The following is an 18,370-nucleotide window of genomic DNA, read 5'->3' on the forward strand; positions in this document are numbered from 1 at the left end:
ATCATGAAACACAATGTATGACAATAGATATCTGTACTTCCATTTAAAAGCTGTCTTTGAGTGATCAGGAGTCAGGACTCTGGCTGTAGCTCTGTTGCTACGTTCACACCGAAAGCGTCGCGGGCGTCGTGAGCGTCGCTTTTCTATGCAAAGTCGATGGTGGACGAGCGTCGTGGAGCGGCGGGCGGCGGGGCGGCGCATCAGGACCGTCATGAGCGTCGCTTTTCCAGCGTTTCGAGCGTCGACGCCCACGACGCTCATCCCCGGCGTCAGGAGCGTCGTGAGCGTCGCTTTTTGAGAGTTGGGAAAACTGAACTTTCGACGCGCTGCCGCTGAGCGTCAACCAATCAGAGACGATCCCTCCGGTACTACGTCACTACGAGTGGTCCGAGCACCGATGCGGGCCGGCCAGTGTTGCTAACTTGATGACTTTCTCGCTAAATCTGGCGACTTTCCAAAGCCTCTTGGCGACGTTTTTTTGTCAAAAGCAACTAGCGACAAATCTAGCAACTTTCTCCGGTGCTCTGGAGACGTGACAGGACGTCTCGTTGCTGTCGTCCATGAGCAGCGGGTGCTGCGTGAGCCCCTCCCCCGTCCCAAAGCGCTCACAAGCGGTCAGTCTCAGCAGCGCTCCCCGCTGCAGTCAGAGCAGAGAGGAGCAGAGCAGCCAATAGCGACTTTTCCGACAACGACGCGGCCTAGCTTTATTTAACAAATAAAGCCGAGCCGCTCTCCTGATGCGATCCGCCATAGCTGGAAACAGAAATCAGCCTCCAGCGCGCCAATTAACTGACGTGCATCAAGAGCGTCGCGAGCGTCGCGAGCTTTGTGACCACCCGGTGTCAAGCGTCGTGTTTAAAGCGTCACAAGCGTCAGCTTCGAGGCGTCGCAAGCGTCGACGACGCCCGCGACGCTTTCGGTGTGAACGTAGCATGACACTTCACGTGACTCACGTTGCACCAATATGGTTCCTTCTTTCTGTATGAAAATGTCATTTAGATCTTTCCTGACTGAGGAGTTTGCAACAATGTATCGTTTTAAATGACGTCATCATCTAATTTGACCTAGATATGCAAATGAGCCTTGATACAAATTACAAGATGACAGAACGTCACTAAGTGAGGAGTTGGCAACAATGTGTCACTTTTAAGGGTCTTTTGTTTGTTTTTTTCAAAACACAATAAAGTGCATCATATTTAATTTAACCATTTAATGTAAATATTAACATTTCACAATATGCACTTTTATTTAAATCATTTTGACATTGTAATATGTATAACACAACTCACCATTCAGTTCAATTCAGAATCAATAGTTTAGTTTATTGATTTATTTGACAGGGACCATGTACAAATGCATTAATCTTTCAATGGAAAAGATGCTTTGTACCAGATTTAGCAAATGCTAATTTCCATCTGCAATAAGGTTCCTTGTTTCTTTGCACAAACTTCATGTCATCTCAGGTGGACTTCGCAGGAGGAAAAACCAGGCTGAAAGCAGTGAATGACAGTTCCATAGCAGCAGCGCACAAGACAAATTTACTGGTATTTTTTTCAGCATGAGAAATACAATGTGTGGCGTGAGTGCGTGGCAAAAGGCCGAAATGCGTGACTGTAACGCTCAATGCGTGAGACTTGAGGCATGATAGATAGATAGATAGATAGATAGATAGATAGATAGATAGATAGATAGATAGATAGATAGATAGATAGATAGATAGAAACTTTATTAATCTCCCAAGGGAGAAATTCAGGTGTCCAGCAGCAAATACATAAGTCATTTGCACGCAAAAAAATAACAACAGTACAGTAAAGTAGTAATAAAGTCCTCATAGTGTACTCAGTTCGACTCAGGCACTTCTGTTGAACAGCCTGACTGGTGAGGGGATGAACGACCTCTTGAAGCCTCAGTTCTGCAGCGCAGTGACAGCAGCCTGTTATTCCGGTCACTCTTCTGAGCTGCGACTGTCCTGCAGTGGATGTTTGGGGTTCCTCCAGATACTCTGCATTAGAGCCTCATCCTCCTCTCCAGGACTGCTCCAGCAGAGTCCACCTTCCTCCCCGTCACAGAGGCACACCTCCTGATCAGTCTGTCCAGCCGACTGCTGTCTCTTTTTGTCATACTGCCGCCCCAACAGACAACCCCAAAGAAAACAGCACCTGCAACAACAGCCTGGTAGAAAATGTACAGCATGTCACCACACACGTCAAAGGATTTAAGTCTCCTCAGGAAAAACAGGCTGCTCTGACCTTTCTTATACAGGGCCCGAGCTGCTCTGACCAGTCCAGTCTGTGGTCAAGGTACACACCCAAGTATTTGTAGGTGTGAACAACCTCAATACTCTCTCCGTTGATGATGACAGGTTGATGAGAGGCTTCCTGCCAAAGTCAATGATCAACTCCTTCATCTTAGAGGAGTTCAGAATAAGACCATTGTCCCTGCTCCAGGTGGTAAATCCCGCAATGAGCTCCCTGTACTCTTTTTCATCCCTACCCTTCACACATACGACAATTGCAGTGTAATCTGAATACTTCTGCACATGACACGCAGCAGATCTATGAGCAAAGTCAGCAGTGTACAGTGTGCACTGTAAATTGTAATAAGTTCACTTTACTTAAAAAATGTTAGGAAACCGATTGCCTCAAAATTCCCATGTAAAGTAGATAATTAATTTTAAGTAGTTAAAGCTGACAGTTACAGTGTTGAGATTACTCAGATAATGACAGTAAATTTAAGTTAAGTTCACTCACTATCATTGGTGAGGTTAATTATAAAATATAAGTTCAGACAACTCATGCAATGGCAGAAACCTAAGTAAAGTTAACTCAAAATCATTAGTGAGGTGGACTGTAAAATATCAGTTTTTGCTACTTAAACTTTTAAGTTATGGTAATTAGGCAGTACTCATAAGAATAAGTTAACCTTACAGGTTAAAGCATTCACATTACTCGCAAGATATGAGGAAACCGATTGCCTTGATAGGTTCAAGTAAGCTGAACTTAAAGTGATAAACTAATTAAACAAAGAAGGACAACAGTTTGAATGGAAAACAAAGTTTAATAATTGAACTTTTTTCTTCCAAAACACATGAAAAACAGGGTCCAGACAGAAAACTATTGAAGTTCACCTTAGATATTCTTAAAATTCAGTGCCCAATGGTGTCCCACAGAGACGTTTCTGGTGACCCGAGTAAAAGTGGCATGAAATGTATGTATAATACAGTTTTAACCAACAATTGAAACAACATTTTTAGGCTTGTGACCCCACCGTATGTCACAAGTAACATTAAAACAATTCACAGAAAAATTCAGTGCAAAACTTGCTGCCAAAAAGTCATGAAACAATGTAAAATTATGAACAATGTTTCAAAAGACTAACTTTTCCAGAAAAAAATCATGCGTGACTTTTTTCTTGGGCAGTCTTCAATCGAGCGTCGAGTCCTTAAAAGCCTTTAATCTAGCATTGAGTCCTTAAAAGAGCCCCAAATCAGTAACACTTTGAGAATCCCTGAGAAACATCTCTGTTGATTATGGTATGAACAATACTCAAACTCAGAGGTCAATTTAAGAGCCAAACATTTATCTTAACATCAATAAAGTGAATAGCAAATATTGCTCAACTGTTTACAATCCAGTTAAATGACAGCAAAATAAAATCACAATTTCAACTGAATACGCAACTGTGATTCTTATGTTTGAGACAGCTCCCACTAAAAACAGCTTAGCTTTCTGATTTAAATTAGTGGATGAGTTTAGAAGTCAAAGACCGATAATAAGTCAGAGACAACTGGCTAAAGAACCTGGTGCTGGTATTCAATATAACAATTATGTCAGCATCAACACAAAAGGAAAAAAAAAAACCTAAACGGTAAGTAGTGTTTGTGTTTCTCCTTGAGAACATGAAAACATTCAGTAGTCTGACAGGGCAATGAGGCTCCCTCCCACAAAAACTGATCGAACGGGAAAGTAATGTCACTTTTCCAGTAAAGGTATCAATGTTGCTCAAAATGTCACCTCACAATAACACTGTGACAACATTCACTCATTGCATCAGAAGATTTTTGAGGGATTGTATTTTTGGTTTCAGCTATTTGTGTCCAAGTGAGAGAAAAATCCTTTGAATGAAGTCAAAGGTGTTTGTAGTGGCTATTTGTCTTAAATGCGACAAAATCAAAAATCAAAACTCAAACTTCAAACTGCCACCGGGTTGTGGTTCATAATCCAACAAAATTCCAGTAGGTTTTATCTTGGTTTATTTTCCCTGGCAAGCAAAGAATTGGGGCGATCACTTCCTGCTGCTTCTCTTGCTCTGGTAAAAAACCATAGCCTCACCCAGGTGCACACTGATCCTCTACCTGCAACCTCCCTAAATAACCTCCAAGTGCAGGTGGTACCAATTAACTCCACAAAATCAAGCCTAACAGAAAATAATGTGCCAATTACCCAAACCAAACATGCAAAATAAACAAACAATAAATCTAAACAAAATAAACACTATATGAAATAACACAAACAAAAAATAAATTAGGAAATATTCAGAAAATACTGAAAAACTAATAAATAGCTCTAACACTCCGGCCCCTAATTGTGTACAACCCACAATTACCATTACTTCTCAAAACGATCTATTACCCCAACTAAACTATTAGCATAGCTATTCTGTAAGTGATTTCTTCTTGGACGTCTCTGTTGGAAAAAACAAAAAGAGAGAGAGCAAGAAAGAGAAGAAGAAAAAGAGAGAGAGCAAGAAAGAGAAGAAGAAAAAGAGAGAGATAGAAAGAAAGAGAGAGAGAGGGAAGAGAGAGTTGGTCGATGATGCTAAGCTGCTGCCTCCAGCAGCAGACAGAGCTGTGTGGCAGGCCTCTCCAAGATGCTGGTCTTCGTTTGAAGGCGCACTGACCGAACCAGGCCCTGGGCATCTGTTTTCACGTCCAAAACTCTCCCCATCATCCACGATCCTCTTGGAGCTGTAGCATCTGCCACAAGAACTACATCTCCAGGAGTGAGATTTCTCCTTGGCCTAACCCACTTCTGTCTCTCCTGCATCAGCGGCAGGTATTCAGAAATCCATCTTTTCCAGAAGAGTTCAGCCAGGTACTGCACTTGTTTCCATCTTCTTCTGACGTACAGATCACCTGAGTCAAACAGACCTGGTGGCATGATGGGTTTGCCTTTCAACAGCAGGATGTGATTTGGACTGAGGGCTTCAAGGTCATCTGGATAATCTGAAGCCTTGATGATGGGTCTGTCATTTAATATTGCCTCGACTTCACAAAAAATGGTTTGGAATCCTTTATCATCCAGAACTTGCTGTCGAAGTACTGAGGTGAGAACAGTTTTAGTTGAACGGATCAAGCGCTCCCAAACACCCCCTTGATGAGAAGCTGACGGTGTATTAAAGCTCCATTTGATGCCATCCTGAGCCAAAACCTTCTGAAATTTGGCATGATTCAATGCAGCCAGACTCTCCTTCAGCTCCCGATTGGCGCTGACGAAATTTGTGCCATTGTCAGACCTCAGAGTCAAGACAGGGCCTCTTCTGCAAATGAACCTGCGAACTGCATTGATACAAGAATCAGTATCCAGTGTATATGCGACTTCCAAATGCACAGCACGGCTGGTCAAGCAGGTGAAAAGCACTCCATATCTTTTCAAAAGGCTTCTGCCCCTCTTGACTTCGATTGGGCCAAAGTAGTCAACACCAACATCTGTGAAAGGAGCTTTAACAGGCAACAATCTTTCCTCAGGTAAGTCTGCCATCTTCTGGTCAAGAAGTTTTCCTCTATGGCCTTTACACACAGCACAGTTGGATATGATCTTTCTGGCAGCAAAGTTTGCACTGATTGTCCAAAATTTCTGTCTCAATCTGGACAGCATGTGATTTCTTCCAGCATGTCCCAGCTGATGGTGGATATGGCGGAGAATCAGAGTGGATGCATGCAGGTCTTTGGATAATATGAGTGGATGTCTGCTCTCTGCTGGCAATGCTGCTTTATTCAGCCGACCTCCCACTCTGAGCATTCCTCTGTCCATTATTGGGTCCAGTTTGTACAGTGGACTTCGTTTAGGAACAGTTTTAAGTCCAGCCTTCAGGGAAGCAATTTCAGCTTTGAATCGCCGTCCTTGTTCATATTGCACAATTGCCTCCTCTGCTGTGACATAATCTTCAGGTGTCAAACTCTGTCCTTTAAGTGTGGCCTTGAAGGTCTGCATTCTTTGATCCAACTCATGCTTTTGAGCATCAGAAACATCTCTTTGAAGGCCTGCAGCAGCAGAAGACTCCTTCCTCTTCTTGCTCAACAACATTAGAATTTTCTTGATCCTCAGAAACCAAGCCACAGAGGTTTTTAGCTTCATCCAGTCCGAGAAGTAATGGATTAAGCTGCTGGTAGCATTTTCCATGCCCTTGACCATCACATTGACTTTCAGGTCCCTTTCTACCTCTGGATCATCTGCAGGGATCGTGTGAAGATGTTCATCCAGCTTAGGCCACTCCTCCTTTGGCCTCCAGAGAAACTCGGGTCCATTCATCCATCTCTGGGTTTTCAGGAACTCCTCAGCTCGCACTCCTCTGGATGCTTCATCTGCTGGATTCTCCTTTGAGCTCACATATCTCCACTGATCAACAGATGGCTTCTCTGATGTAAGCAGTTCTATTTGCCACGAAGGTGTGAAATCGCTTGGTTTCGTTGAAGATGTATTTCAGGACAGTTGTGCTGTCGGTCCAAAAAATGGATTCCTTCAACGGAAGTTGCAGCTCCTTTTGCAGCATCTTTGCAACTCTCACAGCAAGAACTGCAGCGGTGAGCTCCAAGCGAGGAATTGTTGTCTGCTTGAGTGGAGCAACTCTGCCTTTTCCCAAGAGAAACGAAACGTGAACCTCACCATCACTTTCCAGTCTCAAGTAGGAAGCTGTTCCATATCCAACTTCAGTTGCATCAGAAAAGTGGTGCAGCTGTGCAATAACACAGTCTGTGCAATAAAGTCTCTGGATTTAAAACAGCGATTAACCTCAAACTCCGCCACCCTGTGGAGGTCCTCAAGCCAGTCTGCCCACGTTTTTCCAAACAGCTCAGTTATAGCTTCATCCCAGCCCTGGTTTCTTCGACAGAGCTCCTGCAGGAGCAGCTTGGCTGGCATGATGAACGGAGCCAGAAATCCCAATGGATCATACAGTGAGCTGACCGCTGACAGAATGCCTCTTCTCGTCTAAGGCCGCTGCAATGCAGAGATTTTGAACTTGAACTTGTCAGTTTCCACACACCACTGTAGTCCCAGAGTTCGCTCCACTGGAAGTTGATCTATATCCAAGTCCAGCTCCATAACTTCCTTTGCTCTGCTGTCCTCTGGAACTGACACCAGCACTCTGCGGCTGTTGCTGATCCACTTGGTAAGCTTGAATCCTCCTTTGAGACAAAGTGCAGTCAAGTCCTTTATCATTTGCACCACCTCTTCTTCTGATGCCATGGACCTCAAACAATCATCCACATAAAAGTTATGTTTGACTGTATCCACCACTTCCATAGGAAAATGTTGTGCATTGTCATCTGCATTTCTCCGCAAAGCATAATTTGCACAGCTTGGTGAGGATACAGCTCCAAATACATGAACTCTCATTCGATGTTCTTCTGGAGACTGTGAGGTATCTCCATGTGACCACCAGAGGAAACGAAGGAAGTCAACATGGCAGTGGCAGACCGTGCATTTCACATTAAGGCCTTCAGAACAGATCCGCCTGAACCAATCCACCTCTCAATAACTATTTTGTCTACAAAAAAAAATCTTATTATGCAGATATGCACATAAAGAGTTGTTGCACAGCAGATAGATACTTGTGCAGCCAGAATAAATGCCTTTGCTGAAGTGCACAATTCTCCTACTACATCTGTGCACATACAATAAGCATCAACAACTTTATAAAACAGCAATATTATTTAGGAAAAGAGGAACATTTTACTCACCAAAATCCCAATTATTTGAAAACAAAATACATCCTCCTTTCCTTCCTCAAAAAGAGTTCAACTGCTCTGTCATATAGATTATCCGTGAGTTTCAGTTCCATAAAGCCAGGGCTGAAAGTCCAGCTGCCCTGTGGTATTTCTGGCATAAGTTTTATTTCTCTTCAGGTCTTCTTCTTCTTCTTCTTTGGAATAATTGCGGTAGGCGACCAACAACTTAGGTGCATACCGCCCCTACTGTATCTCTTGGTGAATGTAAATCAGAGGGCCTGGATATGCTGTTGTTAGAAGCTAGAAGGCGCTGAGTCGCCAACTCGAAAGCTGATTGGTTGAAGCAACTGTCTGATTGGTTGAAGCAACTGTCTGATTGGTTGAAGCAGCTGTCTGTTTGACGTTTCACTTTACTTCACTGCGCCATCGGGAACGGATAGCGAAGGCCTCGGGCAGATTTCTTTGACCCTAGCAACAGATGATGCCTGAAATCTGATTGGTTAAATGATTTAATATGAAAAAAACATGTCTGGAAGCAGCGCAACCACGGGAGAACTATGAAAGGAACTGGAACATACCGTTTGGAATTATTTATTAATTACTTATGGACAAAATATAATTTACATCAGTCTGTAACTCAGATAATTTTTAGGCCAGCAGAGAAGGCTTTGCAGGCCCTGACGGCCCACCACTGCAACATGGTGATCTGAGACTCGAACTTGATGAAACATGGCTTGGATCTCTGCCATTACAGCCACTGGTTCCTGGTGGAATCGAAGGAGGACTCCAATGAGAGAGTTGGCGAGATCAGGGCCCTGTAAGAATTGGCTGTTCAACGATGTTCCTTTATACGCAGCTCCACAGTCGAAAACAACTTTTAATTTGCCCATTCTTGGATGATAGACACCGTGATGAGGGATATACCACACCTTTCCATCACCCTTTTTTGTTTGGTCAGCAGGCACTCTCTCTGCATATCCTTGAATTATCATATCATCAAGAAATGTGACATATTCCCTTTTGAAATGTTCATTTTTGTCAAACTTTCTTTTCAAGCACTGCAGGCACTGTTCTGCAACACAGTGATTATTTGGGAAAACAGGGTTTTCTTCTCTGAAAGGTAAGTCAATGCAATAATGATCTTTGACTAATGCTGCTGTACTGTTCATAATGTCCATGAACTTTACGTCTTCTCTGGGCATTTCAAGCTTCTCCTCTGATGATCTCTCATTAAAGTCATGGTTGAACTGTTTAACCAGCATTTCTTGCAGATGTTCAACAGAGATCCAGTTGGTTGTTACAGTAAGGCAGCCACTCTTGCTCTTACTGTCAGCGGTCCGTTAAAGACCCAACCAATCTTGGTCCTGACAGCATAGGGTCCCTCGCCCTGGCTATTTATCACCTCCCAAGGTTCCATCACTTTTGGAGCGTCTGTACCAATAAGTAAGTCGATGTTTGCATCAATATCATGAAGCTTAACAACATCCGTTAGATAAGACCACCGGTCTACATCCTCTTGATGTGGGACATTTAACTCAGAAACAGGCATGGTCCTCTGCGTCAACACATCTGGGAGCTCAATGAAATCATCCACATCCAGACCAGACACTTCGAGTCCCGACAACACCCGAGTATCAACAACCTTCTTCTGACCCATTGTTCTCAGCAGAATACTCATGCTTTTACCCTTCAAGTTCAACTTTTTTGCCAGTGTTTCTGTACAAAATGTGCCTGAGCTTCCTGGATCCAAAAAAGCATATGTTTGCACAGTTTTATTACTCTTCTGGCTCTTGACTTTAACTGCCACAACAGAAAAGATAGAATTATCTTCACAACCGGCCCCAATATGGCCACAGGTCCGAGTCATAGTAGTGGAAACACTTGGAGAGCTCGCAGAACTTTGACTATGCGCCGAGGATGTACCTTTATCCTGTCGCTCTATGTGAAGGACTCCCGGGTGCTTCTGGTGACACACACTGCAATCCAAACCACTCCTGCAGTCTTTGCTCATGTGGCCTACTTTCAAGCAACCAAAACAAATTCCTTTTCTTTTATGAAATTAATCTTATCCCGGTGAGCTTTCACTTTAAACTGTGAGCATTTATCCAACAAATGACTCCTTTGTGAGTAGAACAGACAATTCTGAACAGAGGGTGATTTCAGTTTAACTCCTGTCTGCTGAGATAAAACTGCATCTTGCACTTCTGTGACACTGGTAGCAAAACTTCCCTTCTTTCTTTGCCTGATGGAATTAGCATTGGAAGCTTTGGGTTGATGGATTGTCCTGGATGTTACCAAAAAGTGGATCAGAGTGGATCAACTTGCTTCTCAATTAAAAGTAACAAGATTGGTGAAAACTGCTCTCTGACCACGTCGCTCATGCAAATCACAAGCAACACTTCTCCATTTTTCCCCTAATTTGTAAGGAAATTTAAAAATGATGCTTCTCATGTTAGATGGTAAGTCGAGCTCTTTCATGTGCATCATTTGCTCTGTTAAGTTTGAGCATCCTCTCAGAAACAGTGAAAATGACTGTAGTGCTTTAACATCTTCACTTTTAATAGGTGTCCAGTTAAGAATCTTCTCCATATAAGCAGAAGCAGCTCTGTACTCATTCCCAAAGTGTTCTGCTAGAAGATCTTTGGCTCTGCAATATCCCTGCTCTGTAGGTAAATGCTGACAACTTTGCACCAGGTCTCTCGGCTGCCCCCTGGTGTATTGTTCGAGGAAGTGCAAACAATCATTCCAATTAGTTGTTTTCTCCTCCACTCCATTCTCAAATGCTCTAATAAAGGACCTGTATTAAAACGGGTCTCCATCAAACACCAGAATGTTTCTAGATGGAAGGGTAGATGATTGATTTTGCTGCACCAACAGAGCAGTGATCTCATTTTGCCTTTGCATTATAGTGACAACGTCTTCTGGATGATTTTCAGCTTGACCGTGATGTGTTGTTTCATTTTCATCCCTTGTTCGTACCGATGGAGCCGGGACCTCAGCATTAGATGTCACTTCATTCATTTGAGTTTCTGCTCTTTGTTGAGACCCGCCAGTCTTTATTTGAGGTACAGAATCAGGAACGGACACAACGCGATTTTCATCTTTAGTTGGAACGAATGTGTCTGCATCAGGATTCTGCTTTTCTGTGTTTTGACAGTTTCTTTCAAAATAAGAGTTCATGCTGTCTGATCTCTGTGAGCCACACTGAGATGTGTTGGTTTCTAGGACATGAAGCTTTGCGTTAGTTACTGCCAGCTCCGTTTCAAGCTCCAGCTGCTCCTTTTGTCTCCTCAGCTGTTGCTCTTGTCTCTTCAGCTGCTCCTCCTGAGCTTCGAGCTGATGTTTCTTCTTCAGCGCAGCGACACGCTCCGTCAGCGCTGCTTTCTCAGCTTCAGCTTTGATGCGTGCAGATGATGTGGAGGAAGTCCGTGTGACCCGCGATTGCAACTTTGAAATGTGTGATTTTCCACGCGATATATTGGAAACACTGTCTTCAGGATTTATTTCCTCACAATCTGCAACACTTTGCGCATCAGGAGTTTCTTTATTCGGCTGCACAGACAGATGTCCTTTCTCCGTTAACCAGGCTTTTACTTCACCGGTGAAATCACAGAAAACAGTCATTTTTGATTGGAAATAATCCTTCTGCTTTGCAACTTCATCGTCTGGCAACGGTAGGCTTATGAAGCTTTCATGCATTTCACTTGTGTCTTGATAACAGGAAATAAACTTGCAAAGTTCAGAGTTCACCAACTGGATGTTTTCATTTGATTCCATTAATTTACGGACTTTTTCCATGTACCTTTTGGCTTGTCAACATTTGGAACTTCTCTTTTCTTGACACACTTTGATGTAAAATTCCAAGCCTTTAGGAGTCATTGTAATGCTTCTCCTGGCTGACGGCCCTTCGGCGTCACTCTTCGACGGCGCAGCATCAGACATTCTGATCTCCTGAACTGCTGCAGCTCCACAATCAAAGTCCAGTCATTCTGCAATCTCTGAACTGCAAACATCTTCTTCTTCTTCTTTGGAGCAGGTGGTGACCAACAACTTTGGTGCACAGCGCCACCTACTGTGTCTCTTGGTGAATGTACTTCAGTTTACCTCCTGATCACTGTATTCAATTCAGAGATCTGTAAAACCAACAGCAGGTATTTTGAGACACCGGGCTGTGGTGGAGGAGTGGCGTGAGTGGACCATGAGGAAATATTGGTGAAACTAATGAGTTTTTGGACGATTAAAGCTGTTTTGAGAGCCGGCGCCACACATGCCCCATTAGCTAACAGTATATGGAGGTTTGCAGCTTGACTATGGATCTAAATTTCTCCCGAACCACTGTTTGGATCAGAAAACCCTTGGGTGAGTATATTGTTCTACTTCATTCTATAAACAACGTGAAAATTGTTTAAACCGAACTTGTCCTTTAATCCCATAATTTGTATTTGAGAAACTTACCTCTGGTGCAACTTGTTGAAGATACTTCTGAAGTTTCTGGCCAACACTTCCACACTTTGTTTTGAAAATTTCAAAGAAGTGAGGAGTGAGTCTGGAGTTTAACTGAGTTCCCCGGTGAAATCAGGAAAGCCACCGGGCTCCATGAGCAGGTCCGGCGGAGTGACGAGCCACTGAGGCGGCAACAGGAGCTAACTGGAGGTACAGGTCCAGGCTTACTGCCACATTCCACATAAAGTGTGTCGTTCCGCTCTGCTGTCCGCAGTAAATACGTTGCTTTTTTAATCAGTCAGCATCGTTACACATCCTCCGCGCTGCGCTTTCTGAATGAACCGCGCAGCCGCTGTAGTCAGGAGCCTGCAGTGTGGTGTGTTCCGGTCGATGGTAACATAAAGAGGCTGTAGTGCAACCACTGGAACACAAGTTGCCGAAAAACAACAAAGGAGGAGGATCCCACAATGGCGTTGCTTAATTCGCCTTATTATTTAATTACGGACTTACTTTCTTAGCATCTTTGCTGTAGTGCTTATTTTTTGCAAGTTCCTATGTTTTCAAGTAACCTGAATGCACCGCTGTGGCGTGAGTGGCTTAGAGGGAGCAGGGGGTGGGGCCAGGAAGCCAGCATGTGTGCACGTGTTGGAAAAACGGAGAGAGCTGCCTCTCAACTGTTCTTTCTTAAGACTGTTGTTTTGAGACCCGGTCCAGAAGTGGTGGATGGATGGATGGATGGATGGATGGATGGATGGATGGATGTTTTGCTGTAGTGTTGCCGTGGTTACAACCACAGTAAGTTCTGAAGCTTAATAAACTAGCATTAAGAATCCAACTCATCTTCCTTTCATGCTGCTGGATGTTACATTATCATATTCCAGTGCGTCTTGGGGCCCAAAAATACGGTATGTAGTAAATGGGGAGAATAGAAACAAGGAGAAGGAGGAAAAACAGCAACACTGCCCCCACGTAGTGGCCAAGGCAGAGGAGTGACAGTTCCTGACAATTAGAAGAAGAGTGGTATCGGCAGGGTATCGGTATCGGCCGATGCTACACAGCCAGGTATCGGAATTGGTATCGGCGACCAAAAAATGGTATCGGTGCAACCCTACTTCCCAGTTACCCTGGCCTGAATGATCTACTATATTCCTCCGTTTTTCAATACATATGTAACCCAAGCAAGTGTGAAGGAATATAATGTGTATTGTGGAATATAATGAGTTATGTAAATGAGTGAAATTTATGTTCATTGATTAAAAATGTTAACCATCTGAAAGAGATGAGGAATGACATATTATGAATGAAATGGGTTTTGATGTATTTTATTTTTGTTTTATTTTGAAGGGCGACAGACAGGAAGTTCTGTGTCTATGTTCACTTATTGGCCACCATAGTGTATATTGGCTTGACTGAGTAAACCCGGAAGTGGAGGTGTGTCAGATGCGTACACTTCTGGGGGGATGCTGCGGTCGGGTTAATTAAGTGTTTTTTCCCTGGATCGCTAGTCCAGCGGTTGTCGGGGAACACTGATTCCTGTTTTGTAGACCGGCGGTAGTCTGGAGCCACCTTGGACCGGCTGGTCACAGTCCCTTTTGAGGGCAATCAGCACCATAGCATGCTGGCACAGCGGATGCAGAGGAAGAGTTTGCTGCAGATTCGTCACTGGTCTGGTATTTTGAGTATAAATGTGAGTGAAGTTTTTGCAATAAAATTTGTTTAAAAAGAACTGGATTGTTATTGTAGTCTTTTTCCAGAAGACAGGAAAGAGTTTCACTGTACCTTGGCTTGTCAGCAGGTTGGATGCTGTCTTTATGCATTTAGAGTTAGCTGCTGGTGATTGATTCAAATGAAGCAATAGGAAAATAACTTGTCACCTTCTACAATGGGACTTTATGCATAGTAAGTAGTATAAAACTATCTAAACTGAGTGGAAATTTGAAATAAAAAAGACGTCCACAAGGACCACATTTAGATGTAAAAAAGATGTAAAAAAAGACCACATTTGGACGTAAAAGAGATGTCCCACAAAGACCGCATCAGGACAAGAAATAGCCCTCATATAGACGTACTGTGGACGTCACAAACAGAGGTGTCAAGAAAGTACTTGGAAAATTTTGTTAAATAGAAAAATTAACCCCATCTGCTCTCTAGCGCCACCTGGAAAAACTAAAATGGTCACCACAGCCCGCAGGAGTGTCGTAGAAAGATCAAACCAACGCTCACGCATTCGTATCATTAAGGTTTAAAAGGTTTCTGGAGTGTCAAAATAAGAACCTCAAACCCTTTCAAAATAAAAGTCAAAATTTTGTGAAAAATGACATTTCAAACAAAACACATTGACAATTTTGGGTTAACCAGTGTTAATGACAGCATATACTACCTTTCCAAAATAAAAGCCCCAAATTCTATCAAAATAAAAGCCCTTTTACAACAGAAAATGAGCTAAAATTGAGAAAATGGATGTTTACAGAGAAGAAAAATTCCCAGTGAGCTGGATATCGGCCAGCAAGGTACGAGGACGTCTCAGTCGTGGACCAGCGGGGAGGCTCGGTCCCGACCAATGCCACTTGCGGCTTTAATTTCTAATAACCCACACAGAAATACTAAACACAATGCATTGTAATACTGTTCACTTATCCACAGATGTAATACTACATTAGCATCCTTTATTTTATGTTCACACATAGTGCAACATCTTTTTATTTATTTATTTATATAGGCTTTACATAGTGTATTCTTTTTCCCATAATTTACTAGTGCAAGTAAATGGGTCATTCCCTCCCCGCTTCCTATTTGCTGTCATTTGGTGCAATGCGGATGTGTAATGATTGTGATTGATTGTTGCCGGTTGGGGGCGGGGCTTGGGTGTGGTAACAGTGTGTTGCGTAGTCTGGTTATTTTTGGGTGAGAGCTGCCGCTCTTGGTGTGTTTGTGTTACGCTGCCCGCGGATGTTGCGCTTTGGAACCTGCTAAACTAACGGTATGTTGTTTGGCTAAACTTTGGTTACCTCTGGAACTTGTGGATCGTACTTTTGTGGGATCTCTGCTCTTGTGAACTGTTCGGTGGGTGCCGTGTTCCCACGAACCAACGTTTCCTCTGGCGCCGCCGCTGCGGCCTGGATGTTTATTGATTGCTTCCACTCGCCGAGGACGTGGGTGGATGTTGTTTTCATTTGTTTCACTCGCTGAGGACATCGTGGGACTTCTTCAAAAGCCGTTTTGTCCCCCCCCCCGAGTCGTTTACACGCCACCTTCTTCGTCCGCCCGCACGCTGGTATAGGGGTGAGTACATGCTCCGTTCCCGGTGTGGTTAGTGGTGGCCACCATTTTGAAGCAACCAATAGGTGGCGCTCCAGGATAAACACAGGCCTGCACCGTCTGAGATTCCAGTAGCACTCAGTACCGAGTAGGGACAAATTAGCTCATTAAATATGCCGGCTTTGGTTTCTTTTTTTTTTTTGAGCGCTCTTTGTTTTGTGGATCCACTGATGATGTGAGTTATTTTCTGTCCACTTTTAAGCATTTTCAGCTGTATTATTTTCCTCTGTTGTGTGTTTAATATTTGAAGTATTGATATTTGCAGTTTTCTGCATAGCTACTGCTATTTTGTGTAGTTACAGCTCTTGGTTCTTTTGCTGACCAGTTTGTTAATAAATACTAGCTATTTGGAATGTACACATTTGTGTTCATTGTAACATGTTTAAGGGCATACCTCCATACAGGTGAAAGGTGCCATATGCAACTTTCACACACTTTGGGCTTGCTTAAAGTAGCTTATCACGCACTCTGGCGGTCACTAGGCTAGTTAGTTGGGTTAGGGTTAGGTTAGGGTTGGTTTAGTCTGGCCCAGCCTAGGACTTTAGAGTGTAAGTACACGAACTGGGGCGCTGTTCATAGCAGTAAAGCAGAATAGCGTTACATACGTGTGTGTGTGTATATATATATATATATATATATATATATATATATATATATATATATACACACAGTATATCTATGATGTAAGGATTTGCTCTTTCAGAGTAAATACATGCTGAGTTGAAAAGACAACTTTAAAGATCCGGGAAAGCTTAATTTCACTTTTATTTAGTGGCCAAAGTACTAAAATGGAGTTAGTTTTACATACACAGGTATACAGAGTATGATGAAACAAATAATACTATAACTGGCAAATAAATGAAGCAGATGTAAAGTGTAGGAGTGCGCTGTATAATTAATAAGCTGAAAAACTGACAAAATTTGAAGATGGCGTCACTCTGTATTTTTAGTCTTTATGTCCACACCTTTCCTAATCAGATGAATAATCTTTTATTCAACACAATCAAACTCAATTCGGGAGGATAATGTTTTATTTCCTTGTCAAAAGCAATCCTGTTGTCAGCGCTAAGATCAGCACCAAGGACTGATTTGAATCATCCTAGGCTCAAGTTGGAAATGAGAATCTCACATTCATGACTATTGCTCACACAGGTTTGAGATCATCTAATGGCTATTTATTATAGAAAATATGGGGTTTAGTTCTCAGATTGCATTTGTTGATACTGTAACACATCTTGATGAACTGAAACATGTTATGGTGACAAGACGTTACTTGTAGTCAGACATGCACAGCAGAGGATTTGAGAGGGTAAAAGGTCTTACACCAAACACGTCCAAGCTTCATTTAAGTTATCCGTTTTCATTTAGAAAATATAATTTGATAAATTAAAGCATGAAGTCTGAGAAAGTTGCGCTCTTCGTGAGAGGTGGGTGGCTCTTAAAAGAGCCGTTTTGTTTGAAGGCTGAAGGGTCTTCGGACGTTTACTTGGCCTTGGCCGGCTTCTCGGTCTTCTTGGGCAGCAGCACCGCCTGGATGTTGGGCAGGACGCCGCCCTGAGCGATGGTGACTCCACCCAGCAGCTTGTTGAGCTCCTCGTCGTTGCGCACAGCCAGCTGCAGGTGACGCGGGATGATGCGGGTCTTCTTGTTGTCGCGGGCGGCGTTTCCAGCCAGCTCCAGGATCTCAGCGGTCAGGTACTCCAGCACGGCCGCCAGGTACACGGGGGCTCCGGCTCCCACGCGCTCCGCGTAGTTGCCTTTGCGCAGCAGCCTGTGAACACGGCCCACCGGGAACTGGAGGCCCGCACGGGACGAGCGGGTCTTGGCCTTGGCTCTGGCCTTACCGCCGGTCTTTCCTCTGCCGCTCATTTTCTCTTCTTGTTCTCTGAAGTTGATTCTCTGAGAAAGTGAGGCGCTTCGTGACCAAGTGTCCTTTATAAGAGGGCAGAGAGCGCGAGGCAGTCCGGGACGCACCAATGAGACGCTTTGAATCAACCGTCCTCCAATCAGCAGCTCAGCCTGAGGAGCGGCTCCACTCAGACCTTCTGACCAATCAGAACAAAGCCCGCCGTGGTTTCTCAAGTGGATTTACAGTTTTTAATATGTTCATTCTTTCTTTGTTAAAAAAGGCGCGCAGTCTGGAGACCGGTGACAAAGAGAAGAGAATTTATATCATGAAGACTGAAGCTCATCTCTTGACAGCTTCACAAGATCATTTTACTGCCTATTGTCGTCCATTTCAACACAAAATATCTTTTAAATATATTTTCTGATATACATTTTCTTATATATATATATATATATATATATTTTTTTTCAATATCCACCCTGAGTTTTCTAAAATAATCAAACAGAAGAAATCAGCCCTTAACACAACCCATCTTCAACCATATCTCCCCAAAATTTCTTTTTGAATCGTTATTTTATGATTTATCTTTGAGCATTTTTTTACTTCCCTCACCAGACCTGTTCAATAAATCCACACCAACAACTGAAACACAAACTTTTTCTTTTTGCACAAACACAATGTTCATTTTATAAACAAGTTTTCTTCTGAAGTTATAACCCTCCGTGTTACAAAACAATTTCTGAATTGGTTGTTGCTTTAAATCGATTCTGTAAAACTTGGAATTTGACCAGATCCCAGAGTTTCCCTGCATG

The 18,370-nt window shown here is 43.1% G+C and overlaps 1 protein-coding gene across 1 annotated transcript; it reads right to left on the bottom strand.

The window, feature by feature from the left end:
* Nucleotides 1-17,171: 17,171 nt before the first annotated feature.
* LOC115389929 (histone H2A) lies at nt 17,172-17,578 on the bottom strand. The gene has a single exon (XM_030093518.1). It carries the CDS (start codon nt 17,576-17,578, stop codon nt 17,192-17,194), a length of 387 nt encoding a protein of 128 aa, XP_029949378.1. The 3' UTR covers nt 17,172-17,191.
* Nucleotides 17,579-18,370: the final 792 nt, after the last annotated feature.

The sequence above is a fragment of the Salarias fasciatus genome, chromosome 6 (genome assembly GCF_902148845.1).
Source record: "Salarias fasciatus chromosome 6, fSalaFa1.1, whole genome shotgun sequence".
Taxonomy (NCBI): Eukaryota; Metazoa; Chordata; class Actinopteri; order Blenniiformes; family Blenniidae; genus Salarias; species Salarias fasciatus.